This window comes from Polyodon spathula, chromosome 13 (genome assembly GCF_017654505.1).
Source record: "Polyodon spathula isolate WHYD16114869_AA chromosome 13, ASM1765450v1, whole genome shotgun sequence".
NCBI lineage: Eukaryota > Metazoa > Chordata > Actinopteri > Acipenseriformes > Polyodontidae > Polyodon > Polyodon spathula.
Genome location: NC_054546.1, coordinates 24,645,457 through 24,672,957, shown reverse-complemented (window position 1 = coordinate 24,672,957; position 27,501 = coordinate 24,645,457). Strand labels below are relative to the sequence as shown.

The window sequence follows — 27,501 nt, the reverse complement described above, 5'->3', positions numbered from 1 at the left end:
TCAGGTGTCCTAACACCACCTGTGTACACAGCATGTAGAGAAACCTCACACCAAGATCCAGCAAAGTTATATTTGAAAATCTATCTTTGACAGAATATTTTCCCAAAAACCAATCAATGGGCAAGGTTCTCAAAGCTATTTAATCCAAATTCTAAAAGGAATAAAAAACAATTAAGACTTCTTCCAAGTCGTAAATGAAGTCTGTGTTATTTATTTCTGGTTTGTTAACTTCATTGGCTGTGCTTTTCCTTTCTGATTTCGAGTATAACAATGTAGCCAGCTATGTGGCAAGCACATCATCCCATTGCTGATAAACTGGAAGCCCTTTTCCTGCCCAATGCATCTTACAGAAGGTCAACAGTGGAGCCCTACCTGCACGCTCCAGGGTGATGGTCAGCAGAGTCCGGGCACGCTTGGGGTTCAGTTTGTTCACAGCGGTGACGGTGTACTGCAGCTCCAGGCACTCTGGTCTCCCCAGGACTTTGGGGTCGATTACATAGAGGATCCCAACGATTCCCTCCTGGCCAGAAACGATGCCCACCGCACTGTGACAGGCCGTGGCCACGGCTGTCATGTTTTTTGCTGCTGGCTCCAGCTTATACATGATGCTGACCCCATGGAATTTCAGGCAGTTCTCAATGCAGACTTTGCCGATCTGAAAACACACCGCACATCCAGTCCACATGCAGCCAATGCAACTTTGTAAAATAGCCTATAAAAAACACTCAAAAGGAAGATTTAAAGACATAAATATACTATGTGAAGACCAAAGAAAAAAAAAAAAAACTTTTGCTAGTTTCTTATAGTATATCTCATTAAAATGATAACAGGGACTCCCGAGTGGCGCATCCAGTGAAGTGCAAAATGTGCCCTATAGCCTGATCGCAGGTTCAAATCCAGTCTATGTCTTTGCTGATCGTGACCTAGGGAGCGGCCCGCCGCCTGGGTAGGGAGGGCTTAGGTCGGCAGGGCAATCCACGGTTCACCACGCAACAGCGACCCCTGTGGCTGATAGTGCGCCTGCAGGTCTGCAATGGAGCCATTCAGATCTGAGTTGTCCTAAAGCACTACAGGTCTGGTGGCTTCGCTGTGGATCTGCAGTGCGAAAAATAACGGATTGGTAGGAACACATTTCAGCCTCCCTGAGTCACTGGGGGGTGCAGCAGTGAACCAGGATGAAAATAATAATTGGGCATTCCAAATTGGGGAGGAAAAATGGGTCAAAAACCAGTGGTGACTGCTAAATAAAAAAAATTTAAAAAGTGATAACAAATGTTCTGCAATCAGCATTAGCAGCTTCTGTAGCAACACTGTCACCTTTTTTTGTCTCTTGGCTCATAGCCTGTTTATTTTATTTAATATGTAGATTATTTTTTAAATTTTATTTTAAAAACTACAACAACATAATAAATAATAATAATAATAATAATAATAATAATAATAATAATAATAATAATAATAATAATAATAATAATAATAATAATAATAATATACAACCAGTTGCACTTGATTCTGGGTAGCTAATCACTTCCTGTACAAGTTCAAATATTATTTCAAAATACAAACAGATAGCAACATTTGAATATTCTCTCATTATCTCATTATTAACTACTGTTTTGTTAATAATATTGCCCAGTATTACAGTAAACAAATATTGTTGGAGAAATCAAATAACCTTAATACATTAGTATTATTCAAACACTCTTCAATGTAGTAGAACATGTTTAATATATTAACTGTAGAGTGGCAGTTAACACATTTAAAAACATGCATTTGTTTTATTTGAATTGCTGTTTAAAATATGCCCTTCAGTCACTGCATGTATAATTTTATCATGCTAAGTTTCCATGCTATGTACCTATTTTATAATGCACAGTGTTTTTGTTCAATGTTTTGGCAGAGGAACTTCTCTAAATCAGTAGAGTTCACAAAAATTGTTTTAAAATTTAAAACAATATAATAATAAAATCACGACTGAAGGGGTTATTTAAGAAAATGTACTTACTTGGCAATTCTTGTGATAATATCTGTCTTAGAACACTGATGTTAATATGGCACAATGCAATAAATGTTTATAAGCACTGAAGCAACAGAAGATGGTAGGAAAGGAACAGCACTGGTACCTGTGCAAACTGGGCAGCATTATTCTGGATTTTAAACAGGAAGCTAGTGTTGGGAAAGACGATGGAGACAGGCAGGATGGTCACGTTGAAATGGAGCACCAGGGACCCCCCTGGCCCCTGGAACTCTGTGTCATTCACAAGAACGTGCAGCTGAAGTGAGCGGCTCTCTGTGGTGGGCAAGCTTCTGTTCAGAACCAGCTCTGAAAAACACAGGCGCCACGTCAACGCTGGGGAGAGACACTCACACACAGGGGGAGCAGATACACAGGGGAGCAGGCACACACACACAGAGAAGCAGACACACAGGAGAGCAGGCACACAAAGAGGAGCAGGCACACGGGAGCAGACACGTACAGGGGAGCAGATACACAAGGAAGCAGACACACACAGAGGAGCAGACACACAGGGGAGCAGACACACACACAGGGGAGTAGGCACACAGGACCAGACACACACAGGGGATTAGACACACACAGGGGAGCAGACACACACAGAGGGGAGCACACACACACACACACACACACAGAAGCAGACACACAGGGGAGCAGGCACATGGGAGCAGACACACACAGGGGAGCAGACACACACAGGGGAGCAGACACACACAGGGGAGTAGGCACACACAGGGGAGCAGACACACACAGACAGGGGAGCAGGCACACGGGAGCAGGAGCACTCGGGAGCAGATACACAGGGGAGCAGAAACAAACAGGGGAGTAGCAACACATGGGAACAGACACACAGGGGAACAGACCCCCCCCCCCCCCCCCCCCACACACACACACACACACAGGGGGGCAGACACATACACAGGGGAGCACACACACACAGGCGAGCAAACACACAGGGGAGCAGACACACGAGAGTAGAAACACAGTGAAGCAGACACACAGGAGAGCAGACACACAGGAGAGCAGACACTCACAAAGGGAAGCAGACACACACACACAGAGAAGCAGACACACAGGGAAGCAGGCACACAAGGGAGAGACACACAGGAGAGCAGGCACACATAATACTAAAATGCTGTACACTTTCAATGCATGCACACAATATTCAATGTTTTTCATTAACACAAAGTTTTCTTTCTCATATATAGTATGCAAATTGAATTTGCTAGAGTAATGTAAACTTGAAATAAAAAAGAATGATGTTAATGTTTATTTATATAGTGGAGATATGTATCTATTTTCTTAAAGCGCTACTTATATACATTCTAGTTCTGAACTTTTTACCGTATAATCCTGCAAATAGAGGCATGGGTTTTAGCTTCGGTGTTTTCTGAATAAATGCAGTCATTTCATTTGGTTTTATACACAAGCCCAAGCGTCTGTCTCTGAGTATATGAACCCCCGAAGCTGAGATAAGTTCAAATGAAAAACATAGGGGCTAAAATGTTCATAAAACCTACCTATACTTATGTTCAATTGTAATAGTAACATTGGCAAAGCCCACATTAATGCATTGTAAATGGATTTGATGATATAAAGTACACAAGGCAGTGCAGATCAAGCTGTGTGACTCACCGTACTTGTGAACGGTGCGTCGCACATGGTTGAAGCTGGTCTCTGTGAGCTTGTGGTTGATTTGGAATGTTTCTTTAATCCACGTATCTTTTGTCAACAGGATGCCGGAGAACTTATTGCGACTCTGGTCTCTGTGGTATACTGGCGTGGAGTCAGCATCATAAACAAGCAACCTGCCCAGGACTGCACCCTGAAGGAATAACACTCACTCAGTACTGAACTGCAAAAAAACTCTGCTAAATCATGTTGAGGTTTACACAGGGTATTGATTTCCCCAAAAGCTGACGTACTGACAAACATACAGGATGGGCACACACTCCACTGAATAATCTCTGTTTAAATGCATTGTTGTCACACCTCATACCTGCATGTAAACATTCCATTAATTAACAATGAGCACAACACAACTGGGGAATGGTTTAGTTCCAATCTGGGATAACTAAAAAAAGTGATGCTCAGTAAACTGAGAAGTATATAAAGCCAGGGCTCATTGGTGTGGTGGTTTAGCACTAGACTTTCACTTTGTGGTCTAGTTTCAAATAAAACAGCAGCAGTGAAGCAATGAAGCTACCTTTTTCCTGTCGAACTCCACCACTACCTCTGTGGTGTCGGAGCCATTCCATAGGCAAGGGGCACTGTCATCCTCATCATGAACGCTGATCAGTAGGGGCTGGTCCACCTGGGTTACCATGGACTCTGTGGTGACAGTGCATCGCACAAGAAGCCTGTACTCCTCCCTCTGCTCGCGGTCCAGGGGCACAGACACCGCCAGCTCTGATGTGTCCTGGTCCAATTCAAATGGGTACAAGTCGCCGAAAGGGCTGGGATCTACAAGAATACAGAGCTTATGGTTTACATGATATCCTGTTGGGGGTTGGAACAAACTGATAGATTTCTTGCTGGTTTAGTGCTCAAAGGAGACAGGCACCTTGAGTGTTCCCCCTCAGAGCTCTGCAAAAGAGAGATCATAACTAACATATTTAAATATGTTAACATGTTTCTGCAATATTCAAGAACGGCCGCTAAAATATATTGAAACATATATATATATATATTATATATATATATATATATATATATATATATATATATATATATATATATATATATATATATATATATATAATATATATTTTTCAATATATTTTAGCGGCCGTTCTTGAATATTGCAATAGCTCTAGCTGTGTTGAGAAGGATAGCTGTGCACTGTGGTGTTGCGAAGGATAGCTCTGCTCTGATGTGTTGATAAGGATAGCTCTGGTCTGCTGTATTGAGAAGGATAATTCTGTTCTGCTGTGTTGAGAAGGATAACTGCTCTGGTGTGTTGAGAAGGATAGCTCTGCTCTACTGTGTTGAGAAGGATAGCTCTGCTCTAGTTGTGTTGACTAGGATGGCTCTAGCGCCTCGAGTACCTTGTTCGAAGCTGTAGGTGATGTTGATGTGGGGGCAGCGCTGCTGCAGGGGCAGGGGGCGGAGGTTGCGGAACACTCCAGGTTGCTTGTTTTCTTTGATGTGGGGTGCATAGTCCTTCTCGTGGAAACACAGTTGCCTGGGCTTAACCTCACTGCAAGGGGGCGCTGTGGCATTGATCAGAGTCAGGGATACCTCCACATAGTGCTTGTGGTCTTCATTGGAGAGGGCGGCAACTTTCAGTAAGAGCTTCTTCAGCTTCATGGGCTCCCCGTTCGCTACAAGAGGAATAGCAACATTCACATTCAATCAAACAAGAATTGTTGTCATGCCATGTGAATCCTATACATCCACTGGTTGTTTGCAATCTGATTAAAAAGGACAGAGTGCAGTTTGGAATGTGGTTACTTAATTTCCCCCAATATATTGATGATGATCTCAACAGCTTTCCATTACCTTACCATTTTGTAGGGTGTTTTGCCAAAAAAGTAAAAAGAAAAAAATAAGAAAAAACAAAATGAGAGTGGAAATGGCTCCGAACATCCTAAAAAGAAAAAAAAAAGTCTCTGACCAAGTAATCAGCTTTTCCAGCTCCAGAAGCACCCTTCCTGGGCTCTCTCACAATGTACTCACTCAGCAAAGCAAAGTCCTTCCTGTCCAGACTCCTGTTGAGGGATAGCATTCCGGTGCTCTCATCAATCTGGAACCAGGGATAGCTCCTGATGAGGGAGAATCGAGCAGTCTCATTCTCCTCCTCTCTCATCGCGTGAATCTGCAGCAGGGGGCCTGCCGGCTGCTCCACAAACACACTCTCAGAGTACTCCATCTGGGGGAAGTAGAGCGCAAGAGAGGCTGAAAGACAAAAATCATAAAGAACAAATGGTCAATGTTTGCATCACAACTCCCCTCTCACCAAGGGGTGCTCATCCTTAAAGTGGCTGCATCTGACAAAAATACTTCTAATCAATCTTTCCTGTATAGGTCTCAAATGTGACAGACTGCCATCTATTATATATGTCTCAAATGTATAGTTTGAAATAAACAATAAGATGCTATTACACACTTGTATTTCTATTTTCATTTTAGAACAATACTTCAGGTGATACACTAGGTAAATGAAGCTTCACAGTAAAGTGCAAGACTACCCAAAAACAAGGTCTGCAGACAGCAATTTCTTTAACCTAGTGTTATGGTGTCCAGGATAAAATTTTTGGGGGGGGGGGGGGGTGGGGGGTGGGGGGGGTGTTGCTAAACACATGTTTCTTTCAAAACTACACATTTGAGACATAGGGACCTTTTCATACCCAGTTAGTTTGGAGAGGTTAATTCACACTAGATTTCAGTTAATACCCATGAATAAAATATTTCTCCTCCTAGGTCGCCACAAAAATGTCTCCTCCTTGCACATAATCTAGCAAGAAAAGGTTGGTGTTCCTCCATACTATATCTAAGCTTGTGTTGCCATTCTACCAATAGCAGATGGGAAATAAACCAAAGAATAAACACAGCTAGCACAGCGAGCCTGACACGGACACCCTAATCCTTCCATGTGTACTATATACAGTACATACCTTCACTGTATTGAACAGCTGTATGACACGGGCACGACCTTCTGTGTGTATTATATACAGTACATATTACATACAATATATACCTTCACTGTAACAAACAGCCATCTGACAGCATTTTGGTCACATGCACACATCCAGACATTTGGGTTCACTTGCAAAACAAGCGAATGCTATTATGATTACAGTGGTAAAGGACTCAGTAAAGCAAACCTGAATTCACTTGGAAGTGAACTGCAGTTCATTAAAATGTTCTGTGTGAAACCAATCAACGCAAAATGCCATATTTTAGTTAGTTTTGAAATTAATTCTATATGGTATCTTTATATATGTACTAGGTATGAAATGGACCATGTATAGTGAATATATATGAATGGAGGGCACTGTGTATGGAATTGTTTTGTCAGCTATAATCATTTTAATCAAATTTGAATTCATGTCGATATCCCTAATTTTAATGTACAATAACAAGTGGGCCAAGGCCAAATTTTACCAAAGTAAATGGATTTCTGCAACAGTGACTAATTGTCCTAGCAGTCATGAACCATTAAAGAAAACCGAACCCATGTACCTGGATCAAGAACCATGGCATTAAAGAAAACCAAACCCTTTTACCGGGGTTAAGAACCACGACATTAAAGAAAACAAAACCCTTTTACCGGGGTTAAGAACCACGACATTAAAGAAAACCAAACCCTTTTACCGGGGTTAAGAACCACGGTTCTCCTGGTTTTCTAGTTTGTATCAAATGTGTGATTGCATTGTGCTTGTTTTCTACCCTTAACTTCCAGTCTGTCCTTGAAGCTCCTTGAAGAGTTTGTATTTAAGGGGGTATCATTACACTTTGCAGGAATGAATCATTACCTCCAGTAAGAAAACATATCCTTCATTCACAGGGTGCTGGAGGTTTTACTGGAACATTAAGAGCTGCATGTTCTAATTGGAATCATATCCCTGCTGTTTCCCTTCCCGCAGACAGAGCATGGCCATTAGGGAAGGGTGTTAATGTCATTACCAGACAACAAGATGGACATTTCTATTAATATTCCAGCACTTGCTCTGGTTTCCAGTATTGATTCTGGCTTTGTTTCTGGTTTCAGAGTGGCCTGTAAGAATCTTGCATGCATCGACATTGTGGGCAATCACCAAGTTCAACCAACACGTCCTCAGCCTATTTCTGTGGATTTCTACTCCTCTCCTTTCAGCAGGTAAGATAGCTATTCTGTAGTATTGTATACTTACACGCTCTGTAACAAGAACCACATATTGATTTTGTGAAGGGTCCCCCCCGGCAATTATTAATTTACTGAGGTAAAAAACAACAGTGCTGTAAGAAACACCAATGAAAGCATGGTAGTGCATAGGCCAGGATGGTAAAGCAGACCACAGTAACCATACAACAGCATGGCAGGAAATGACTGCGCATTTAGCATGGCTACTGTATGGTCTGGGCTCATGATGGTATGCTCTGGTGTAATTCCCTGTGTTAATCTGAATGGCAATAATGTGTCTGGGTGCTTGTCTCTGCCCATGTGTCTGTTTAAAACTGAACTTCTACCCACAGTTCTGTTCAAGCTACTCTTCAGTTATATACAACAGTGAAGTCCTGAGCGTGCTAAGCCAAAGGCATGACAGTACCAGACGCTTCCTTTTGAGGGAGATATTTCCTTTGTTTTGTGCTCAGTTGCCTCACACTGAGAACAACAAAAGATTTAAAAAAATAACAAACAAACAAAAAAAAACAAACAATAAGCAGACATGCAGCATCCCTTACTGAAGTGAATTTGAACAGTAAGGTTGCAGTTTACCATCATTCCACTGTGTTTTATCAAGCTTTTCACCATACTTTACCTCAATATAGGATTTTAAATAGCCTATACGTTTAGAAATGTATAATATCAACAAAGAACAAATTTTGTAACCCTGTTCCTGTTTCAGCCTACCAGTTCTCAGGGAGGACCAATTTCCTGCTGTGTCAGGGGTGCTATACCAAAGTGTCTTTACAGACTCCCCTTTCTCATTGTCCACCTCTACCTTCAGAACAGAGTTTCATTAAACTCCCCCTTCTCATTGTCCACCTCTACCTTCAGAACAGAGTTTCATTAAACTCCCCTTTGTTCTGTTTCAGTGAACTGCATGGGTGTCCTGGAAATCCACAATTTCAGATTCACCTAATTGCGCTTAATATATCATCAACAACTATCATCCAGAACAAAAGTTTCAGTTTTCAAATAATTGTATTTGGTTAGTAATATGAAGTGGGATAGAGGGTTTTCATGTTTTTTTTTTTTTTTTAATATTCTTTCCTTTTGAATTAGATGGAAAACAAAAGCATAACCCATGCCATATTACAATGTAAAAAAACCCCCAAAAAACTCAGGAGTAAAACAAACCTGGTGGCTCTTCATCAGATGCCCTATTGATGAAAGGAGAGAATCTTTCTTTTAAACAGAATGTTTATTTTAGATGTCATTTATGCATTGTTTTCCTTTGTATGATATGTTTTTGATACAGTACTTGATATAACAAGACATTTCAAGCTGTGCTTGTTCAAATATTTGAGTATTTGTCCCAGCACTAGTACTATATGAATAAATAGCTTATCTTCAGTACAGTACACATTCTGTGGGAAAATCCCCTTGGAAATGGTTCAAAGCACTAATTCAGCACCCAGCCAGAGTGTGAGATACAGCCCTGTTTGTACCCTGTCAGTCCTACAGCTGGTCCAGGGGAGAAGTGACCTCCACCAGGGTCATGCAGTAACTCAGTAAGGGCTGTGAGGCTGGAAACAGTAACCCACACACCACACAGGCACTTATCATCCTTCCAAACCCAATGCAGTCTGAAAGCCGGCCAACTTGCAGCATGCCTTTTGATGATTGTGTAAGTATTACTGCATCGAAAAGCATCATAAAAGTAACCAACATTATCAAGCAAATGGGTTACTGGAATAAAAAGGGGTGCTATCATTCTGAATCATAAAGCAACATTTCACCACTTTGTCATCGTAAGGAGTGTGTGTTTCCCTGCTAATTTTAATTCCAGTAACAAAAAGCAAACAGATCCAATGACTTCTATTTTTCTGTTTGACCTTTTCCTTCTCTTGCACAGATTACCTATTGCAACTACTTCAATTTGACCATATTGATTTCATCCTCATGGGAATTAAATTGGGGGGGGGGGGGGGGGGAATAAATAATCCTGGCTTAAAATGAAAAAGAAAACAAGTTACATTCCTATATTCTGCTCAGATATAGTGCCAGGGCAGTGCCAGGCCCAATGTACATGACTGCATTAACTATTAGATGCCCAGAGGATATTAATTAATAGTTAAACATTCATCAGGCGTTATCATTTAAATTTACCATTGCCAAAAATAAATAAATACATAACTAAAGATAAAACAATATGCTAGCTATAGGTGTTAGCCTTAGTGACCACATCATTTTAAGCACACAGGGTAAGCCAACTGATTTCAGATTGAATATATGTTCACTTTAATATACTAAGTGCGGTACCCATGCAGTTTTACACAAATTCATGTTGCAGAAATGTATATAAAGCAACTAAGGACTTCTTCTGATGACTTTTCTGATTGGTTCTAAACATTCTGCATTAAAGTCAACATGTTTAAATGCGTTTAGTATCAAAGGGAAGGCTTTGGAAATAAAGCGAAGACTAATAGCCCTGAAGATATTCCAAAGGTTGTTTGTTGTATTAATTGGGGGTAAATCAGAAACTGTAAAATCTCAAGACTTGATTCAAACAGACATGTGTTAGACATGACCTCCAGGTATCCTCTGGTAAAAATCAACTCTGCATGTCACTGTAGTTTCAGCAGGGCAGCGGCAGCATGAAAGAGCAACCCCAGAGCCATTCATGTTCATGGTGCTTGAGCATTTAGGGCTCAAAGATTTTTTTTCACATTGTTCACAAATATTATTAGAATGATGTCAAAATTATCAGGTTTCACAGACTATTTGTAATTTAGTTTAAAGTATATGAAGCCAAGACTGAATTGGTTAAAAAAAAAAAAAAAAAAAAAAAAAAAAAAACTATTTTAATAAGGAAAATAGCTTCAAAATCATGTTACAGTATAAATAAATGTTTTCAGTGCATTGAGAGGAATACTAATTGAAGGTATTAATTAATTAGTTGTTTAGCAGACACTTTTATCCAAAGAGACTAGGAGAGTAAACTATACATCAACAAACTGCTGCAGAGTCACTTACAATAGGGCGTCGGTTTTACACCTCATCCGAAAAATCTCTCACCACAGTATAATATTGTAAACAACTAATGCACACAGCGTCACTGTACTCCAGTGAAGATGCAGGTAATCCCTTTAACTGATCTACCTCACAGGAAGTGGGAAGAGGATCTACAGAGACTTGGGTCCCTGCTTTGGTTTCCGCTCCGCTCCTGGACCCGGCTTTGGTTTCCACTCTGTTCCTGGACCCTGCTTTGGTTTCCACTCTGCTCCTGGACCCTGCTTTGGTTTCCTCTCCGCTCCTGGTCCCTGCTTTGGTTTCTTCTCTGCTCCTGGTATCTGCTTTGGTTTCCTCTCCGCTCCTGGTCCCTGCTTTGGTTTCCACTCCGCTCCTAGAGCCTGCTTTGGTTTCCACTCTGCTCCTGGACCCTGCTTTGGTTTCCTCTCCGCTCCTGGACCCTGCTTTGGTTTCCTCTCCGCTCCCGGTTTCTGCTTTGGTTTCCACTCCAATCCTGGTTTCTGCTTTGGTTTCCACTCCAATCCTAGAGCCTGCTTTGGTTTCCACTCCGCTCCTGGACCCTGCTTTGGTTTCCTCTCCGCTCCCGGTTTCTGCTTTGGTTTCCACTCCAATCCTGGTTTCTGCTTTGGTTTCCACTCCAATCCTAGAGCCTGCTTTGGTTTCCTCTCCGCTCCTGGACCCTGCTTTGGTTTCCACTCCGCTCCTCGTTTCACTTTGGTTTCCACTCCGCTCCTGGTTTCTGCTTTGGTTTCCACTCCACTCCTGGACCCTGCTTTGGTTTCCACTCCGCTCCTGGACCCTGCTTTGGTTTCCTCTCCGCTCCTGGTCTCTGCTTTGGTTTCCACTCCGCTCCTCGTTTCACTTTGGTTTCCACTCTGCTCCTGGTTTCTGCTTTGGTTTCCGCTCCGCTCCTGGACCCGGCTTTGGTTTCCACTCTGCTCCTGGACCCTGCTTTGGTTTCCCCTCCGCTCCTGGTCCCTGCTTTGGTTTCTTCTCCGCTCCTGGTTTCTGCTTTGGTTTCCACTCCGCTACTAGAGCCTGCTTTCGTTTCCACTCCACTCCTGGACCCTGCTTTGGTTTCCTCTCCGCTCATGGACACTGCTTTGGTTTCCTCTCTGCTCCTGGACCCTGCTTTGGTTTCCACTCCACTCCTGGTCCCTGCTTTGGTTTCCACTCTGCTCCCAGTTTCTGCTTTGGTTTCCATGCCAATCCTGGTTTCTGCTTTGATTTCCACTCCAATCCTACAGCCTGCTTTGGTTTCCTCTCCCCTCCTAGTCCCTGCTTTGGTTTCCTCTCCTCTCCCGGTTTCTGCTTTGGTTTCCACTCCAATCCTGGACCCTGCTTTGGTTTCCTCTCCATTCATGGACCCTGCTTTGGTTTCCTCTCCGCTCCTGGTTTCTGCTTTGGTTTCCTCTCCACATGGTCCCTGCTTTGGTTTCCTCTCCGCTCCTGGACCCTGCTGGTTTTGATAACTGCCACAGGGAGGCAGGATGGCTGGTCTCAGGTCAGTGCTCTCCCATGATTGCTTTTTCAAACCCTCAGAGCAGAAACTGAATCTATGAGTTATGTGTGTGACACTATGTCACCCAGCGATCGAGGGCTAATTCCCGCAGATCAATGTTTCAAATGATTTCAAATGATCGGCCAGACGCAGGCTCCGGGAGACAGAAATAACCGGAAACCTTCTGCAAACTGATACATCTTCACAGTACTGGCACTGGACAGGACAGTACAGGCACTATTTACAAATAACACCACTAGCATTACAGCACAAAGTCCAGTAGCCAGACACTGTGCTTCAGTTCCCTACCTCCCTTTGGAAACCTGCTATTAGCCTTCACTGGAAAGGATATGGAGCTAACAAAGGGTGCAGGACAAGTTCTGTATACTTATGGGCTTCAGATTTTCGGTTTTAACCAATAAACACAGATTTAAAAATAAACAAACAAACAAATAAATAAATAAATAAATACAATCTGTGTATATCACTGGAAACTTCGCCATCTTTCCCAATGACCCCCCCCTCAATAAACAAAACAAAAACATTTAAATACAATTTTAAACCTACCCCAACTAGCGAGTTGCTGCATTTCTATTGGAGACTCAGCAGGGAGGATTGTACACAATTGCAAGGTTTAAAATCAGATTACAACTAGCAAACCTCAGAATATGCTTGTGACTGTAAGGATTTTCTTCTTCTTCTTTCTTCTTCTTATGATTTAATTGTGTAAGACAGCAACTAAGATACATGTGTGCAAGTACTGTTGAGTTACTATGTATTGTGTTGAGTTACATATTGTGCCAGTGTATAAAATGACTTCAGGGTATCTACATAAAACTCAAAAATAGCAAAAAAATAAACAAAGAAATGAAATTAATAAACATGGAAAACAGAAGCCCAGTGTATACTTTTTAATATAATATTATAATATATAATAAGAATAGACTTTTTCACTACCCTTTTTTAAAATTCACAGAAACACTCATTCCAGATGCACAAAGCATTTTAAATGTTTACTCATATCAGGATTTTCACTTCCTTTAGTTATTTGATGTGAATTTGACAGATTTATTAAGACTGGTGTACTGATGGCTGCTGCTCATTTACTGGTGTGCTGATGCTAAACATACCATACAGCACAGACCTGCAGAACAGAAGAGCAACATGCTTTACAGGAGTTCAGTCTTTATAAGAGCATTTTGTTTTTATTGTTTTTCTTGCATTCTTTTATTAATATTTGTCAATGGTTTATTCATGTAAAGTGCTTTGCAGCAATTGTTATCGTGAAAGGCGCTATATTCAAAATAAAGATTATTATTATTATTATTATTATTATTATTATTATTATTATTATAAAAGGAGATGGACAGAAATTGCACTTCAAGCTGTGATGTGAGAAGATAGAGAGCACCAGTCCTGACCTGAACATTGAACCTCTACACAGTGCGTGTGTAGCAGGGCGGTAGGAAAGCCCTGCTTAAATGTATTGTTTATTTATTTTTAGAGCAGGGTCTCCCCCTCCGCCCGTGTCATATTTGTATTTGTTTATTATGATTTATTTGTGTATATTTGGTATAGATATATATGATGGCGTGTTTTTGTTTTATTTTGTAATGTGGATGGGAAGCCCCATCCACTAATTAGAAAACTCGTGCAGATTGAAGATTGCCCATCCTGACCTATTTTGTGTTTGTGATTTATTTTTGTTTAAACCTTTTATTTTTGTGCTCTGTGAGCAGTGTTTGTTTTTGTTAAAATATTTATTTTATTTTTGTTTAATAAAAACGATGCCACAAGCGTCTTTTGCCTGCAGTACCTGTCTGTTCTTCCGGCATCTGGCCTGACGTCACCATTCAGCCATACCCTGTCACAGAGTGATAAAGCCACAGCTGCTTAAGATATCACATATACTGGATTAGGATAGCATTACTGAGCAAATTCAAAACTGCTATTTCAATTGATTTTTTAATACGTGAAAGTTTTTATTTTGCAATGTCACTTGGCTTTTAAGACAGGCTATTTTCAACTCAAATCCGGTGAAAGGAACGAATCATGCCACGGTGCAATAGATTCACTTCTCTCCACTCCGCAGATATAGGACCCCACCCATTCTTCACAATGCTTCATCTATGCTGCACAAAGATGGACCAGATAGGAATCGGAATACCAGCAAGGACCTCAAAGTGAAAACCAGCTAAACGATACACAGGAGAATAATCAGGGACTGAGGATGCTTTATTCAAGGCATGATTAGAAGACTTTCGAAACAAGGTCTACAGGATGGTAGCTAATTACTAGGGTCTGCAGGGTGACAGTATCTAATAGAAATACCTAGAAATGAACAGGGGGTCCTAGCAGTAGCAGCTTTATTAAGGAGGCTTCAGAGTGTGTGTGCAGATCTGAGGTGAGAGCTTCCTGGCTCCTCGAGCTTCTCATTAGCAACATGGTAACAGGGATTGGCTGGAAGTGGAAGCCAGCGTCTGCCCTGTGAGAAAGAGACTTTACCCACAGCTCCCATCGACCAGTTTTCAAAGCTATCGGTCAAACACGCCATGCTTCACTGACCACAGGATCAAGGGTGCCAGATCACAAGTCCATAAACAAAGGTAATAGCTTTCAACGTCTGCATTGCAAAGAAACGGAATATATTTTCTGGCAGTAAACCTTTTCAATGCAGTGAAATATACAAGCACCGCCTTGGTTTAATCATCAAAGATTTCATAAAGGGTTAAACATCCAAAGTTACTTCCAATTGATCATATTTGTGGACCATATTTACTGTATACATATACAATCTCTTGAACTGATTGGAGCTAGAACACTGGAGTAAAAGTCACCTATGGCTCAGGAAGTAGTATCATGAAGCAGCAGTAATTATCTATATTTGAATCTCATTTTAATATATAGTACTGTATTTGAAATAACATGTATCAAATGAAAGCACTAAAAACAAGCAAATAATCAGGAGTTCTTCAGCACATGCAGTGATAGCATTTCTGTTGCTAATAAGTAACAACATTGATTTTAAATTGTTGGTTAGCACTCCTTTACTCACCTGAAACATGCCTTTTAAAACAGCACAGATGAGATTATAACCAGAAGGCCAAGGTTAGGACACAGACAGGCAATTTAAACTTCCAGAAGTGCATTAATCTGCACTATTCTATTTTATACATGGGATCTAGTCCCAGTTTTCTTATCGCAGCCTGTCTGTCGTGTTTCCCTGGAGGGAAGGAGTCAATGTGGATTCCTTGCTGTGGCAGCCTTCTCTGCTCTGCTCTCAGTCTTTGGGTTTTGTCTTTACGGTCTTGTTCTCAGAAAGACTACACTCATGTTGAACTCAAACACCTCAGGCTGTATAGCAATAAAAGACTTTGAAACATTGATTCACCTGCCAGTCCAGCACCAGCTGCAGCATCCTAGTAATGTCAGATATGCCGTCTGCCTTACTCATTGTTATTGAAGCTGGCAACATGGAGATGCATCTTTTATATATCACGCATGCAAGGGATGCCGTTTGATAGTCAAAGACAGCACAATGTATACAAAATCTGATCAACCAAATACATATTTTATGTGCTTGATATGCCAGTTTGATGGATTCTGACCCTACAGCTGAGTTGAGGTTTCAGATTCTTAACAGTGGCGAACAATAGCTAAGGAGTTTTCTTGGGAAGTGTGTAAAATGTCCACCACCAGTTTCTTTAGTTTATTTCTACACACTATACTAGGTTAACAAGCTATTGTGGGATTCATTGAAAAACACCCAAATTATCACAATCATTACTTTTGAATCTATTACTAATCAGTGGAGTGTTCATGTGTTTTTAAACAGCGTGACACATTAAGTAATGTAGTTACATTGAGTCATTAACATTTAGATTTTAATATATAAGGCCAATTCGAATCATTATTTAAATGTATTTATTTTTTCATCTAGAAAACAAAGGCCCTGGGGTTTCCAGTCAGTCGCTTTCTTTTTCCCCCTTGTAAGAGATAGGGATGTGGAGCCTACCTTTCTCATACTGCTGCTTACCTGGTGATCTGATATTGAGGCTGCGCCCCCCTTTATTTCAGCAGAAGTTTTTTTTTTCTCCAAGGCACAGCACTCATTCCACCTGGCTCCCCACCTGCCTCTCTACCTGACTCCCCACCTGCCTCTCCACTTGTCTTGCCACCTGGCTCCCCACCTGGCTCTCCACTTGCCTCTCCACCTGCCTCCCCACCTGTCTCCAGCCTGGACCATTCAAACAGGCAGTCCAGTAAAAAGTGATTCACACAGGCTCAGTGTGAGGGCAATGCTAGCCTTTCAAAGGATCCCATAGCAGTGTTAAAAAAAGACTTGATAATAAAAAGGTGTCCACCCCTCCCTCAACACCTCACCTATTTCAGAGTCTGAAATACATCAAGTACAAGCCTACTTTTGTTTATTCTGCTGTAAGCCTGTTGTAAATATTAAGAACAGGAGATTGGACCAGACTGCACCAGCCCGTTTTACTGTATTAGAAACAAGTAGCAACATAAAGAAAACAAGCTAGGGTCCAAGTTTACTCCAACTGTGTCTTGTTTAACTTATACACTTTTACATTATATCTACACAGGGCTGACTGTTTTCAGTATATAACTGTGAAACAAACAGGTAACATTTAGGAAACCACGTACTTGAGGGATATCTTGCTGATTACAATGTTTTGCTTATTTTTAAAAGGGATACAAACAAGCTGTCCCCTATACCTCAGCATTAGTAGTTTATGAGGCCCCCATGTGTTTGACAGGTTGTAAAGTTGTACAGTACAGAGCATGCAATACAGATTTTGTAGACCATATTGGGCTAAACTACAACATATGCTACATTGTGACCTTTTTGCAGCTTAACTTAATTTACAAATCTCTAAAACAAGCTAATGAGAATACCAAATCAGGTGTAAAAAACTCATTTGAAAAAAATACCACTACTTAAAGAGCTTAAAGAGCATCTGAGAATTTAGTTAAAATGTAGGAGAGCAACGGCAAAAGGAGAGCAACGGTGTCTAAGGTGATGTTGGCATGGAACTCAGAGGGAAAGACATCATTAGCAAAGGGCAACAATGGGTGGAAGCGCATACTCCAGAATTGTGATGCCGTGCATTAATTCGATGTCCAAGGCAAAACAGGTGAGCAACTGCAAATGAACTGATTGCAAATTTCAACCTGGGGCCCGAGCAGCCAGTTTCATCAAAAACGGTCCGCCGAGAACTCTACAGAGTGGGATACCATAGTTGTGTTGCAGTGCAAAAACCGCTCATCACACCTGGCAATGCATGTTTGCGAGTCCAGTGGTGCAAAGAGCACAGTCAATGGACTATCGAGCAGTGGAGAAATGTAATATGGTCAGATGAATCATCCTTCACCAAGTTCTCGACAAATGGACGAGTGCACGTGTAGTGCCAACCTAAAGAACTCTACAGCCCTGAGTGTTTGGTTCCAACAGTGAAGGGTTCTGGTGGTTGTGGGGCGCATTTTCCTGGCATGGTTTGGGTGCACTCATTCCGTTAGAAGCCAAGGTCAATGCTAATCGCTACTTAAGAAAGTTTACAAACGAGAGGAGGCCATTCGGCCCATCTTGCTCGTTTGGTTGTTAGTAGCTTATTGATCCCAAAATCTCATCAAGCAGCTTCTTGAAGGATCCCAGGGTGTCAGCTTCAACAACATTACTGGGGAGTTGATTCCAGACCCTCACAATTCTCTGTGTAAAAAAGTGTCTCCTATTTTCTGTTCTGAATGCCCCTTTTTCTAAACTCCATTTGTGACCCCTGGTCCTTGTTTCTTTTTTCAGGCTGAAAAAGTCCCTTGGGTCGACACTGTCAATACCTTTTAGAATTTTGAATGCTTGAATTAGGTCGCCACGTAGTCTTCTTTGTTCAAGACTGAACAGATTCAATTATTTTAGCCTGTCTGCATATGACATGCCTTTTAAGCCCGGAATAATTCTGGTCGCTCTTCTTTGCACTCTTTCTAGAGCAGCAATATCTTTTTTATAGCGAGGTGACCAGAACTGAACACAATATTTAAGATGAGGTCTTACTAGTGCATTGTACAGTTTTAACATTACTTCCCTTGATTTAAATTCAACACTTTTCACAATGTATCCGAGCATCTTGTTAGCCTTTTTTATAGTTTCCCCACATTGTCTAGATGAAGACATTTCTGAGTCAACAAAAACTCCTAGGTCTTTTTCATAGATTCCTTCTCCAATTTCAATATCTCCCATATGATATTTATAATGTACATTTTTATTTCCTGCGTGCAGTACCTTACACTTTTCTCTATTAAATGTCATTTGCCATGTGTCTGCCCAGTTCTGAATCTTGTCTAGATCATTTTGAATGACCTTTGCTGCTGCAACAGTGTTTGCCACTCCTCCTACTTTTGTGTCGTCTGCAAATTTAACAAGTTTGCTTACTATACCAGAATCTAAATCATTAATGTAGATTAGGAATAGCAGAGGACCTAATACTGATCCCTGTGGTACACCGCTGGTTACCACACTCCATTCTGAGGTTTTTCCTCTAATCAGTACTTTCTGTTTTCTACATGTTAACCACTCCCTAATCCATGTACATGTGTTTCCTTGAATCCCAACTGCGTTCAGTTTGAGAATTAATCTTTTGTGCGGGACTTTGTCAAAAGCTTTCTGGAATTCTAAATAAACCATGTCATATGCTTTGCAATTATCCATTATGGATGTTGCATCCTCAAAAAAATCAAGCAAGTTAGTTAGGCACGATCTCCCTTTCCTAAAACCATGTTGACTGTCTCCCAGGACCCTGTTACCATATAGGTAATTTTCCATTTTGGATCTTATTATAGTTTCCATAAGTTTGCATATAATAGAAGTCAGGCTTACTGGTCTGTAGTTACCTGGTTCAGTTTTGTTTCCCTTTTTGTGGATCGGTATTACGTTTGCAATTTTCCAGTCTGTCGGTACCACCCCTGTGTCAAGAGACTGCTGCATGATCTTGGTTAGCGGTTTGTAAATTACTTCTTTCATTTCTTTGAGTACTACTGGGAGGATCTCATCCGGCCCAGGGGATTTGTTTATTTTAAGAGCTCCTAGTCCCTTTAACACTTCTGCCTCAGTTATGCTAAAGTTATTTAAAACTGGATAGGAACTGGATGACATGTGGGGCATGTTGTCAGTATCTTCCTTTGTAAAAACTTGTGAAAAGTAATCATTTAACATATTTGCTATTTTTTTTTCTTCATCTACGATTTTGCCATTTGTATCTCTTAAACATTTAATCTCCTCTTTGAATGTTCTCTTGCTGTTGTAATATTGGAAAAACATTTTGGAATTGGTTTTAGCTCCCTTAGCAATGTTTATTTCTATTTCTCTCTTGGCCTTTCTAACTTCCTTTTTGACTTGCGTTTGCAGTTCTGTGTACTCTTTCTGCGTACTTTCTTTTTGGTCCTTTTTTAATGCTCTGTAAAGTGCTTTTTTTTCGCTGAATATTTTTTTTTATTGATCTATTAAACCATTTTGGCAATTTAGTTTTACATTTAGATTTGTCTACTTTAGGGATGTAATTGTTTTGCGCCTCTAGTACTACATTTTTGAAGAACAACCATCCTTCTTCTGTGGGTGTTTTCTCTATTTTACTCCAATCTACTTCTGTTAGTCTCTGTTTCATACCTTCATAGTTTGCTTTTCTAAAATTGTAAACCTTAGCTTTAGTCATTTCTTTTGGGGATTTAAAAAACACTTCAAATGAGACCATGTTGTGGTCTGAGTTTGCCAGTGGTTCTCTGACCTCTGTTTTAGTTATTCTATCTTCGTTATTTGAAAAGACTAAATCAAGGCATGCCTCCCCTCTAGTGGGTGCCTTCACAAATTGTGTTAGGAAGCAGTCATTTGTCATTTCCACCATTTCTATTTCATCCTTCGCGCTACCCACCGGGTTTTCCCATTTTATTTGGGGGAAGTTGAAATCCCCCATTAGTATGGCTTCTCCTTTGCTACACACATTTCTAATGTCATTGTATAACAGATTATTGTGCTCACCGTCTGAATCTGGCGGTCTATAGCATGCTCCTATTATTATGCCTTTTGAATTTTTGTCCGTTATTCTGACCCATATTGATTCGGTTTTATTTTCTTTGTTCAGGTTTAACACCTGGGCTTCAAGACTGTTTCTTATGTATAGCGCTACCCCTCCTCCTCTTCTGTCCTGCCTGTCTTTCCTATACAGTGTATATCCACAAATATTAAATTCGTCATAATACCCATGGTCATTGTTTCTTTTTTTGGGTCAAAAAAGTCCCTTGGGTCAACATTGTCAATATATTTTAGAATTTTTAATGCTTGAATTAGGTTGCTGCATAGTCTTCTTTGTTCAAGACTGAATAGATTAGTTTCTTTTAACTTGTCTGCATATGACATGCCTTTTAAACCCGGAATAATTCTGGTCGCTCTTCTTTGCACTCTTTCTAGAGCAGCAATATCATTTTGTAGCGAGGTGACCAGAACTGAACACAATAGTCAAGTTGAGGTCTTACTAATGCATTGTACAGTTTTAACATTACTTCCCTTGATTTAAATTCAACACTTTTATTGTTAGCCTGTTAGCCTTTTTTATAGTTTCCCCACATTGTCTAGATGAAGACATTTCTGAGTCAACAAAAACTCCTAGGTCTTTTTCAAAAATACCTTCTCCAATTTCAGTATCTCCCATATGATATTTATAAAGCACATTTTTATTGCCTGCATGCAGTACCTTACACTTTTCTCTATTAAATGTCATTTGCCATGTGTCTGCCCAGTTCTGAATCTTGTCTAGATCATTTTGAATGACCTTTGCTGCTGCAACAGTGTTTGCCACTCCTCCTACTTTTGTGTCGTCTGCGAATTTAACAAATTTGCTTACTATACCAGAATCTAAATCATTAATGTAGATTAGGAATAGCAGAGGACCTAATACTGATCCTTGTGGTACTCCACTGGTTACCACAATCCATTCTGAGGGTTCTCCTTGTCACAAAGAAGGCTGGAGTGGGGGACGTCAGACCAGAAACAGGAACCAGGAAATAAACAAAAAGGTGGAGTTTTGGGGAAGCTGAGCACTTCCTTACACTCAGCATTTAATAAATGAACAGAGAGTAAATAAAAAGGTTGTAACAAAAACAGCACACGGCACGTGAGGCCAAAATAAACAGACAAACAAAACGGACTACAGTGGACTAACAGACAAACACGGTGAGTCAAAACAACGGTTATATATTTTACTTTGTTAAGTTTTCTCGTTTTTAATTCTTTCCTCTCCATACCCTTTCTCCACTCACCAAACACAACCCAAGTGAGTGAAAACATGCCGCTTTTATGCAGCTGTACCGAGACTCGATTGCTAATCAATCATTCACTTTATTAACTCACGGTACAACTGCACGTGAATTAATAAAGTGCAATTCCCCCTGCTCACATATTACATTTTACTTGCACATGAAGGGATGTGCAATCCTCGTGCCTAAATACAAATATACATTTTAAACACTCGTGTTACACAGACCCGTTTACATCCCGTGTATCAATGACTGTACACCAAAATTAACACACAACACACAACACAAAATACACACAGGGGCGGGGCACTTTGCCACACTGCTCTAATCAGTACTTTCTGTTTTCTACTTGTTAACCACTCCCTAATCCATGTACTGGTGTTTCCTTGAATTTCTACTGCGTTCAGTTTGAGAATTAATCTTTTATGTGGGACTTTGTCAAAAGCTTTCTGGAAATCTAAATAAACCATCTCATATGCTTTGCAATTATCCATCAAGCAGGTTAGTTAGACACGATCTCCCTTTCCTAAAACCATGTTGACTGTCTCCCAGGATACTGTTACCATATAGGTAATTTTCCATTTTGGATCTTATTATAGTTTCCATAAGTTTGAATATAATAGAAATCAGGCTTATTGGTCTGTAGTTACCTAGTTCAGTTTTGTTTCCCTTTTGTGGATCGATATTACGTTTGCAATTTTCCAGTCTGTTGGTACAACCCCTGTGTCAAGAGACTTTTGAATGATCTTGCTTAGCGGTTTGTAAATAACTTCTTTCATTTCTTTGAGTACTATTGGGAGGATCTCATCCGGCACAGGGGATTTGTTTATTTTAAGAGCTCCTAGTCCCTTTAACACTTCTGCCTCGGTTATGCTAATGTTATTTAAAACTGGATAGGAACAGGTTGACATGTGGTGCATGTTGTCCGTATCCTCCTTTGTAAAAACTTGTGAAAAGTAATCATTTAATATATTTGCTATTTTTTTTCTTCATCTATGATTTTGCCATTTGTATCTCTTAAACATTTAACCTCCTCTTTGAATGTTCTCTTGCTGTTGTAATATTGGAAAAACATTTTGGAATTGGTTTTAGTCCCCTTAGCAATGTTCATTTCTATTTCTCTCTTGGCCTTTCTTACTTCCTTGTTGACTTGTGTTTGCAGTTCTGTGTACTCTTTCTGTGTACTTTGTTTTTGGTCCCTTTTAAACGCTCTTTAAAGTGCCTTTTTTTTTATAAGGTTAAGCGGATGTGATGAGGTTGAGCGGACGTGATGCAATTGAGCAGACGTGATGAGATTGAGCGGACGTGATGAGATTGAGCGGACGTGATGAGATTGAGCATAGGTGATGAGGTTGAGCGGACGTGATGAGATTGAGCAGACGTGATGAGATTGAGTGGACGTGATGAAATTGAGCGGACGTGATGAGATTGAGCGGACGTGATGAGATTGAGCGGACGTGATGAGATTGAGCGGACGTGATGAGATAGAGCAGACGTGATGAAATTGAGCGGACGTGATGAGATTGAGCGGACGTGATGAGATTGAGCGGACGTGATGAGATTGAGCATAGGTGATGAGGTTGAGTGGACGTGATGAGATAGAGCAGACATGATGAAATTGAGCAGACGTGATGAAATTGAGCGGACGTGATGAGATTGAGCAGACGTGATGAGATTGAGTGGACGTGATGAGATTGAGCAGACTTGATGAGGTTGAGCGGATGTGATGAGGTTAAGCGGTCGTGATGAGATTACAGACTGACGAATTTAGTTGAATATCAGATCGCTGAATTGGTTGGTTACCCAACGTGTGTACCATCCTGGACACCATTATTGGAGCCCATCCAGAGGTGGAGGCAAACAAGCAACAGACAAACAGCAGAAATGGCCCTTTCCTGTAAAAAACAAATCTCACAACCAATATCAATTTTCTCACTACCAAACCACAGAATTTCTGATTACCCTCAGCAAACAACTTTTGAAGGAGCCGTTTCTGTTTACGCTCAGCAAGAAGCTTATCTTTTTTGCTGGACTGCAGGGCGCAGCGGGAGTGACAGACACTGCTGTCTTTCTTTCTTTTTTTTTATATAGCGCCTTTCATAGTGGACCACCATCACAAAGTGCTTTACCAGATACGAGACTAGGGTGTGTGAACTATGCATCAGCTACAGTCACTTACAAGAATGTCTCACCCGAAAGACGGACCACAAGGAGGTGAAGTGACTTGCTCAGGGTCACATGAGTCAGTGGCTGAGCTGGCGGATGCTTACGCTCGGCAAGAACAATGACAATACGAAAACACAAAACAGACAGAGAATGAATGTTCGACCCAGGGCTTAAACAGTGAGGTTAATTGATAGATTGCCGTGATTAACTATGGGGAAGCACCTGCTCCTGCTCCCTCAACAACATCTTAAAAGGTTATATTAGTCCCATTTTCTACCAGATGTTCAACAAATACTGCACCTGAGAGGGGAAACAAGTCCAATAAATCACTGAGGAACTCAAACAATAGTTTTCAGGGACACCACTGTATTTGGCAAATTCAGGCCTAAACTGAATTTCTATAAAAATGCAACAATCAAGATTACACATAAATTTGATATGTTTGTCGTGTTTTACAATAGAACACGTCTGGATTTCTTCACAGTCAAAGGAGAAAAAAGAACTCTCTCTCTGTCTGTCTCTCTCTCAATAATTCAAGTCTGTGCCTTTGTATGCCTCAACTATGAACATATCCTTCAAGCACATCCTCTGAATATGAACAGAAATGGACGAGAGAATATATCTGCCTACTCATTGCGAACAGATTCTGGTAACCCTAACACAACAAATCACTGCTTACAAATGAAACATTGTCATGTAAAAAGGTCAATACACCCATAACTACAAATACACCTGTACCTGCAACCCCTGTTTCATATATTGATAGTCCAAAGAGTTAGACTTCAGTGATGTTTAATACTGTAAACATACTGAGGCACTTGTGTCTGCAAAATCAGGTCTTTTTTTTGGTTTGCAGTTAGATTTAGTGTGCCTATCTTCGGTCATTTGTATTCTGAATCAGAAAAAAATTGATGAATTGTAAATTCTGGGGAAAGTAAATGTATAAATATTTGAGTTGTTTCATCTGGTCTTCTGAATTACCGGTGTAGCGTTATTTTCAGGTACAGTGCGCTTGCTCGTGCCTAAACAACTGCCGCTAAGAAAGCAGGGATCCGCCCATTCAAATCTGGTACGTTATGTTGTTTTTGTCTTTTACATGGTTTTTAATGTCATTTATCATATTTTTCCACCATTAAGAAAATAGTATGTGAATATTTATCAGATGCAATATATTAGGTCTTGTAAACGTTTTGGTGACTTCCCATTTTGCCTTATTTGTTGTGAATTGTTTTTTCTTAAAAGAAATTGGTTGTGTTTCCAGTTTAAGTTTGGAAAGACATTGCATAATTAACAGTAAATATTACTATTTTTGACAATAGCAAAATATCCATCAGATCGCAATTGATCTGACAGCATACCACTTTCAATCTGACATTGTACCACTTTAGTACAGAACATGCTCTGTGCGGGGTACTGCAGCTCAATTGTACCACACAAGTATATACAAAAGACTAAATAAATGCATACATAAATAAATAAATAAATAAATAGCAGTTATACAATACTGTACATTAGCTTTGGGAAGTTGCTGTCAATTATGCAATTTTGCCAGACAGCAACTTGCACTTCCAAATTTAGTTACAGGTCATTTTTTATTTAATGAAACATTATTTAACATGAAGTACAGTGGCATTTTTCATCTGTCTCTGATATCTTGGGAGGGTGTGGAGTATTATGCAGTCGTAACAATGATGCATCTTTAATTTGACATTGGACAATTCAAAACTGTTTTTCGTGCACAGTATTAAAGGCAGCTATATTTTGCTTCTAAGGCCATCATTATATATATCTTAGAGTAGAAGGTACAATATACCTCAGTCTTTAGAATACAAGGAACAGTGCACATTGATGAAGCAGCGCAGGAGACACGGCATGATACTCCAGGGCAGCAAATACACAGAGCTGCAGAAATATCCTCTTCACACAGTAGGGAACAATATTGTCTTTTTTACGCTTTAAAGATCGTGCTGCCTGCCACACACAATTAAAGGCCCTGTCTCTATAACCTGTAAGAGTACAAGCTGTGTCCAAGTCCAAGCATTTTGAAAATTAGAAATAAACACAGGACTCTTGAATCTCTACCATGCCTTTAAATCCGTGTAGTTTTTAAAAAGACTACTTTAGGCTTAAAAACGCCCATTTGTACATTTAAGGTAAAGCAATTGTTGGAATTCGTTTTTATTCTTAACAACTGAAAAGTATACATTAATTAACATGAATTATATATATATATATATATATATATATATATATATATATATATATATATATAATATATATATATATATATATAATTGGCTATACTTTCTTTGTGGATATCGAAGTTCAATTTCCAAACAGAGCAGATGTCTTTTTAGAAAACGTATTTTCGGTGAGATTATTATGTCTTGAATTATTTTTTCTCACATTATTCAGTCAGTACAGTTGCTGTTCTGTAGGTTACTGAGAATCCCAAAGGTGTTATTTAGTTGACAACCAAAACTTTACATTAGATGCTCTGATGCAAGATATATAAGACAAAACAATAACTCTTACCTTTACAAGCAAGCAGAAACAATAAAGTCTTCAGTTTTAAACGCACCGCTCCTCCCATTGTTTATTTTATTAAATTCCAGAGTTTAAAGAAAGTATGAAGAGCTCCTTTAATTTAGTTGAAAATTATTTCAAGTTGTCCTGTTTGCTGCTGGGAGCTCTCTCAGTCCGGTGGATAGTATCCTCAGTCCGGCGCCCGATAACCTGCTCGCTGCCGTGGTGCTCTCAATACAATCTGCGCTGGTCTGTTGATGCTGAGAGTGTGAGGCAAGCAGGCAAGCAGGCAGGCAGGCAGGGAGGGAAGGAGGGAGGGAGAGAGAGAGACAGAGGGGGTGAAGCAGAGGGAGGTTCACGTCGTGCAGATGTGGAGATGTGTTTTCCTTTGGTCCTGGTGGTGGAGCTCTGATTGAACTAGTAAGCCCGAGACAGACAGAGATATATAGAGAGACGTCGAATGTTTTTAGACCGCTTGTCATTTTCTTCATCATTGAGCTCGAATATGCTCTGGCGTTTTCGAGAAAGTTCGAATTCTTTGTATATTGATTGACATTTTAGTTTGTAATGTAGCTATGTAAAGGGTCAGAGTCTTGAAGTATTAATTGAAACTCCAAACGTAGCCTATGGGATAAATACACAGTCTAACTGTACAGATGTAATGCAGGGCTGTGTTTGCGATAACTCGGAACCAACCAATAAAGCACTTATAAAATTATTTTAATGTCTGTTTTGCAGCAAGGAAAAAAACGTTTCTTGGACAGCTATTGCCATGAAACTGATGTCTATCGTAACTTTTAAACATGTCGGCTAGAAGAAATGGCTGCTATTAATTAATGTTGTCAATAATGATTCTTGCACCGTTAGATTACCACAGCATTGTCTTCAATCAAGCATCCTGATGTTGTTTGCGTTCAAAATGCCAGTATCCATCCCCAATGTCCCCTGGTTTGTCGTGTCCACAATGCTTAACTCACATTGTAGACTAGAGAATTAACTTGTAATTCGTTGTCCGCCTCCGGGTGGGGGGTCCTCCCGCGTGTTTCTTTGTACTTTATTGAAGTCCACTTCAGAGCAGTTCAACTGATCACACAATCTAGCGTTTAAAACAATTTCCGTCCCTCGGAAATGAGCCCA

General features: G+C 40.3%; 1 protein-coding gene across 2 annotated transcripts in view; it reads right to left on the bottom strand.

The window, feature by feature from the left end:
• The window catches only part of ret (ret proto-oncogene receptor tyrosine kinase), a 58,959-nt gene extending 32,085 nt beyond the window's left edge, over positions 1-26,874 (bottom strand). The window contains exons 1-7 of one of the 2 annotated variants that reach the window (XM_041269092.1): positions 26,374-26,874; positions 5,693-5,911; positions 5,062-5,337; positions 4,221-4,477; positions 3,650-3,839; positions 2,124-2,323; positions 373-655 (exon numbers count right to left, since the gene is read on the bottom strand). In XM_041269092.1, coding sequence (XP_041125026.1) covers positions 373-655; positions 2,124-2,323; positions 3,650-3,839; positions 4,221-4,477; positions 5,062-5,337; positions 5,693-5,911; positions 26,374-26,431 — 1,483 coding nt within the window. In that variant the 5' untranslated portion in view covers positions 26,432-26,874. The remainder of the gene's footprint in view (positions 1-372; positions 656-2,123; positions 2,324-3,649; positions 3,840-4,220; positions 4,478-5,061; positions 5,338-5,692; positions 5,912-26,373) is intronic. The other variant, XM_041269091.1, reaches the window with a different exon arrangement.
• Positions 26,875-27,501: the final 627 nt, after the last annotated feature.